The sequence below is a fragment of the Apaloderma vittatum genome, unplaced genomic scaffold (genome assembly GCF_000703405.1).
Source record: "Apaloderma vittatum isolate BGI_N311 unplaced genomic scaffold, ASM70340v1 scaffold34135, whole genome shotgun sequence".
NCBI lineage: Eukaryota > Metazoa > Chordata > Aves > Trogoniformes > Trogonidae > Apaloderma > Apaloderma vittatum.
The window spans coordinates 4035-10014 of NW_009717188.1; the positions used below are offsets into that span (position 1 = coordinate 4035).

The 5980-nt window shown below is 50.2% G+C and overlaps 1 protein-coding gene across 1 annotated transcript in view; it reads right to left on the reverse strand.

Annotated features, from left to right (window-relative positions):
• Positions 1-5738: 5738 nt before the first annotated feature.
• CCL5 (chemokine (C-C motif) ligand 5) overlaps positions 5739-5980 on the reverse strand; it is a 16442-nt gene continuing 16200 nt past the window's right edge. Inside the window, exon 3 of the mRNA XM_009869803.1 lies at positions 5739-5826. Within this exon, the coding sequence (XP_009868105.1) occupies positions 5739-5826 (88 nt within the window). The remainder of the gene's footprint in view (positions 5827-5980) is intronic.

The following is a 5980-nucleotide window of genomic DNA, read 5'->3' on the forward strand; positions in this document are numbered from 1 at the left end:
CCATGTGTCTTGATAAGTGTCATGGCAGGGTCCCTTGTGCTCCTGGGGGTGACCTGCTGAGTGTGTCACCTGCTGCACACTGTGTCCGTGCTGGTAAGGGCACTCTGAAGAAGGGATGTACCCTAATGCTCTGTGCCATTAGTAGGGACAGGAGATCCCACTGACCACCACTGCCCTGCCACTCATCTCACAGGCTGCTGGAGAAGGTTGTGCTGCCAATGCTGATTTTGGTGTGAATTGTACTGAAGGTGACCTGCTGAGTGTGTCACCTGCTGCACACTGTGTCCGTGCTGGTAAGGGCACTCTGAAGAAGGGATGTACCCTAATGCTCTGTGCCATTAGTAGGGACAGGAGATCCCACTGACCACCACTGCCCTGCCACTCATCTCACAGGCTGCTGGAGAAGGTTGTGCTGCCAATGCTGATTTTGGTGTGAATTGTACTGAAACAAGGCAATAAAGAGTTGATTTGGGGAGGCTTGTGTGGCTTTGTGGAGCATCTCAAAGGGCAAAGGATGCTGCTGGACCTGGTCCTCTCTGACATGGAGAGGGTTCTGAAGAGATTCTGTTGTGGCATCAGTGGGACACCACAGCAAGGCAAGCAGCCTCCAGGCAGGGACTTGTGCAGTTGGTCACACTTCAGCCTCGTGGTGCTGGGGTCTGGGGCAAAGGTGAGGGGACATCTGTATGGGTGTGGTGGTCCCTGGGCTGCTTTCTCTCTTCCCTGGTGAGGAGACCACCCCCAGGTCTGGTAGCTCCAGCCCCTTCACTTCCCCTCAAAAGCCTCTTGGGTTGGAAATCTCCCAGTGAAGGAAGTGGTGTGTTGCCCACCCCAGGACAGGGGATCCCATCCTCTTCCCTTCAGCTGCAGACTCTTTCTTTTAGAGTCTGCACAGCAGAGAGAAGAAAACGGAGAAGCTTTGCCATGTCCCAGGAAGGAGAAGGGCAATGGGTTTTGGGTTCTGCAGCTCATTGACCTCCATGGAGATCTTACAGAGGGAGTTTATTGAGCCTGAGAAGGTAAGAAAGGACATGAACTTCGAGGTCTTGACGGAGGACTGGAAGCAGAGGAGGGGTGAGGACAGCCAGGGAAACCTGCTCTGCAAGGTGGCAGTTGGGAAGGGAGCAGGCTAAATGTCACTGAACCAGGGATGGGAGCAGGTGGTGAGATGGAAACTGTCCAGAAAGCAAGAGCAATCTGACCGTGGCAAGGTGACAGACGAGTGGCACTTGCTGCAATGCCGGAGGGATGAAGAGAGACAGAGGAAGTGTGACAGTTCAGAGCTCTTGCAAATAGGAGGAAGAAATGATTGAGCAGAAAGGATGTGAACTCACCCCGATGCAGCTTCCTAAGCGTTCCTAGAAATCACAAATCTCTCTCTACCAGAGGGTAAAGGCTGAAGGCAAGAGACAGCTCCGAATATGCAATGAGTTTTTCTGTCTGGTGGACTCTCCACATCACCCACATCTAAGAAACTGTTTGAGGCAGATGCCAGTCTGAGATGACCAGACTGGTTGGCACTGGGCAGGTGGAGAAAAGCTGAGATCACTGGGACCTGGCTTTTAGAGCTCCCTGCTGCCTTAAAGTTAAAGCTGTTCCTAAAGTGATTTGCAAGCAGGTTTTCTGTCATGACAAATGGAGCTTGCCCCCATCCTCGGTAGAAACACATTTATTCCCTGGTGCTGGCCTTCACTAGGATCCTGCCCAATGAGGACCAGATGCTGCTCGGATCAGCCACCTTCAGCCTTGAGGGATGGCTGCACAGCTCAGCATGATCTAGCCTGAGAACATGGGTCTTCCCAACACCATTTCTATTTGATTTCCATATGTTGAAAGAAGATGGGTGTGTATACATATGTATACACATATTTTTTGCAGGGGCATTTTGGATTGAGACAGTCTCTTCCTGTGGTGAGTCCCAGGAGTGATCTGCTCAAGGTGTCTGGTTTTACTGAAGGCTGTAACCCCTTGGGATACCACGTCTGGCAGAAGGGCCATGGGTTGAGTAATCAGGGAGCTGCTTTTATGAGCAATCACTAGAGTAATGTCACATTTTTAGGCTTTGGCTCTTGGGTCAGTTTGGTCACCAAGAGATGCTGACAGTGTTCCCTGTTAAAATTTTCCTCAGCAAAATCTACAGACCTGTGGTTTTAAGAACGTGTTTTCTCAACAAATGTTATCTTTCTTCCTCTTCTAGTACAGTGGAAAAGGCTTCATCATTTTACGGGTTGTCTGTGTCTAGGAACTGAGCAGAAACGTTCTTTTTGGTCTTCATTGCCACTTCTGCCTTTTGCTGGCCGTTAGAGGAAAGGTGATAGCCAGCCACCATTTCTAGCATACTCTATCCCTGGAAGTCTGGGATATAGCACTACTTTAGGAAAACAGTACTTCTATATGCAGCATGCAAACCCATACGTGTCTTTTTTGGATGCTGGCCCCCATACTCCCCCATTTGGTGTCTCTGGGAAGAGCTTTTTGGGTGGAGAACTGAGCTTCCCCTCCCTGCAGTGAGCCAGGGCCTTGGTCCCTGGGATGGTGAGGAAGGCAGGGAGCTGGCAATTCCGAGTGCACTTTTGCCTTCAGGGTGTCTAATTCCTCTGTGAAAGAGTGGAGATGTAAAAGCCATCAGATCATAAACCTCGATTGCCATCAATCTATATCTCGACCAGCCCAGCCCAGCTCCTCCTTCTGTGCGATGCCAGACTCTGACCTCCAGCTCCTCTTGTCCTTGTACCTCAGAATGCCTATGGACACAACAAAATAATAGAAACAACATGTATATAGAGATGTGCATGTATGTGATAATAATGATGATATTCTTATCATAGTAATGACTTTATTTTTGTTCACAGCTAGACTTTCCCAAAGTGTCCATTAAAAATATTTACCTTTATGTACATTGCATAAAATATTCAGTGAATACCACACTGTGGTTTCAGGATGAGTCCCTCTGTTAGTAGTTTACAAATTCTGAAACCCTTGACACTATTGCTCGTCTTGGTCTGAATGCAGAGGAAACTCCCTGCAAGCCACTCTCCTCTTCAGTCCTATCCCACTCTTTCTCTTTGTCTCCAGTCTCAGGCTTAGTGTCCTCTGCTTTTTGCATTCGCTTGCCCCATCTCCATCTCCTCAAGGCTGTTTTTGGGAGAGATGAGCATCATGACAAGGTCATAGTTAGCAAGGTCAGCCTCAAAGAGCTGCATCAGCGTATATGGCAAATACATCCCCTCCTCTGGGTGCAGATTTGAGCTGACGGTGACATGAGTATTGCAGCCCTTGCCCCCCTGTCCCCCCTGCAGGCTGCCTTCCTGCGCTCCTCCTCCTTTGCAAGATGGGGCAGTTCTGAAGATCTCTGAGGATGCTTTCTCCACGCACACAGCGCTGCTCATGGGCCTTGGAGGCAGCTGCTAGCGTGCAGAAAGCTGTTAGCTGCCTTTGCCTCGCTTGTGCGGGCTTTGTTCACACCCCTGTGTCTGGGGGTGTGGATTAACAAGTGTGCTGCGCTCCTCGCTTGAACTTTGAGGGCTCCTCTGAGCTGTCATGCGTTGGCGGGTGTGAGATCGAGAAAGACATGAGCAATTCAGGACTCCCTGCAGGCTCCCAGAATAGTGGTGAGGAGTTAGCTAAGGTACCCCGGGGTAGGTGTCTGCTGTGGCTGGCTCGAATGTGACCAGAGTTGTTAAGGACATGGGTGCATGGCCTTGTTTGCAACAGGCTCAAACAGTGCATGGGCTGGATGGTGCTTGCTGGGTGACCCTGCGCTGGGTGTCCTTTAACAAGAAACCCCAAGGGTGCAGGACTGCTCCCAGTGTCACAGGGGCTTGTAGCCAAGAGGGACTGTGGAGGCTCAACCCATTTTAGGATGACCCCGTTGCAGGTCTCTCTGGCTCCTGCTGTTCCCTGGAGCTCTGGACACTCCGTTAGGTCCTCAGGGTGAAGCTACTGGGCTCCAGCACCCAGATACGGGGCTGGCTGGTACCCAGTGTCCTCACCTCCAGCGTGGCTGTGACGAGCCCTGCTCCCTAAGCTGGCCCTGGGCAGTGCCTGGGAAGTCAGGGATGTGACCAAAGCCACCACCTTTGCATGCGGGAGCAGCTCCTTGCCATCAAGGCACAGCTGCCTTCGTGGTGTCATCCACCAGAACCTCCCAGCCATGGCCTCCTTCCCAGCAACATCTTAAGGATGAGGAGTCTAGTCCTGCTTTCTGGCACAGCCCTTCGCTTCACCCCCGTCCTCCTCGGATGCTATTTTAAGCTGAGTGCAGTCAGCGCTGTAGTGGGATGATTGGTGGGGTGGGCTGAGAAGCTGGGGGCTGCAGCTCCTGAAGTGACGAGACTCCTGACACAACCAACGTGCTCCTTTCCTCCTCCAAACACACCCACATCCTGCTGGTCCCTCCCAGGCCCACCTGAGGTTTCTCTCGCTGCATGACTCCCAACCCAGCCTCTGCTCTGTGTCTACTCATCTTCATCCCTTCCCATTAGCCCCCTCCCTGCTCTGCTGCCCCATGTCTCACTGATGTTCGAGTTTGTCCTCCCAGTGTGTGAACACCCTGGGGTGAGATGAGCGCAGGCAGGTCTCTGACCTGAGCCTTTTTCATTGGGCTGCCCTGTAGACACCAGAGGTCCAGGCGGGAGGAACCCACACCCTCGTTACTCATCCAACAGCACGTATGCAGAGCTGATTAGAGCAACCTCAATGCCATCAGGGGGATGTGCTCCATCTCCCTCAGCTCTGGTGGGAGACCAGCCCCAGGGCTGCAGTGGAGATGTCTCCTTGCAAGGGCAGATCCTGCCCTGGGGCTGGGGTCTGCTGACAGACCACCCTGAGGTGGTTGCAGGAAGACACAGCATCTCTGGACAGACATCTCCAGAGATAGGCAGGTTTTGGAGGCATGGAGAAAAACCACCTTTTCTTGTAAGAGGGATACATCTGGCTAAGCCTCATGTCCCAGTTAAATGAGATTATAATGAAATAGTTCTAAAAATCTTGTAGTGAAACATATTTTTCCCATCCTCAGCTCTGGGAATAGCTGATCCATTTAGCTGCAGCTCTTAGAAAACTCTCCCTGAAGCAGCCAGTATGTTAAATTTCAGCCCCTGAAGGTAACATTTTGATTGCCTGTAATGGGGCCAACAATGGAATTTAACCAGCTGCCAGTAGTCATAATGAGTAGTGATTAAATACCTTATAAAAGAGTGAACCAAGCTACCTGAATGTATTCTGTACCTTTCTCATACCTCCTCCTTCGTGGCTTTTCTCTTCTTATTTTGCAAAACAGGATGTTCAGGTAGGTAAATCTTGGGGGATTTTGACAGCATAGAAAAGGGAATAAAGAACATTTTACCACTACTATAATTTCAGCTATGGTCATTTCAAAGAATCATAATAGAGGCAAAGATAGAAGGTTCTTACAAAAATATTTATTTATTGGAATTTGAGTTAAATATTACATCAAAAATAAAATTAATTAAATATAGAAAATATAAGTCGAACTTTGATCTTCATTTAAAAAAAATATACCTATTAAATAATATTCTTATTTGTCTGGAATGTAGTTATTGCACCTGATCCCTCCTTTATAAAAAATTAAATGGCACATTAAAGTAGAAATCTAGAACAATTTGAATTCCTCAGCTGGTTTCAAGTGATGCTGAAGCATTTCTGATGGAGCCCGCTGCTGGCTCTGGCTCGCTCATCCTGGCAGCCGGGGGTCCCAGGGCTGCAGCATCTGCCCCTCAGTTCAGCTCCAGATCGTTCACGTACTGCTGGACCCACTCCTGCTCGGGGTTGGCGCAGACTTCGCGCTTCTTCCTCGTGATAAACCTGCAGGGTGCAGAGTGGTGAGTTTTCGCTGGGAGAGAACTTCAGCCAAGCCCTAAATTCAGCCCCCAGTTAGTTTGCAAAACGGTGGAGGCTGGACTGGTGTGAGCCCCCTGAGTCCATGGAGCACCCCCTTGCACCTCCTGTGCCCCTCATC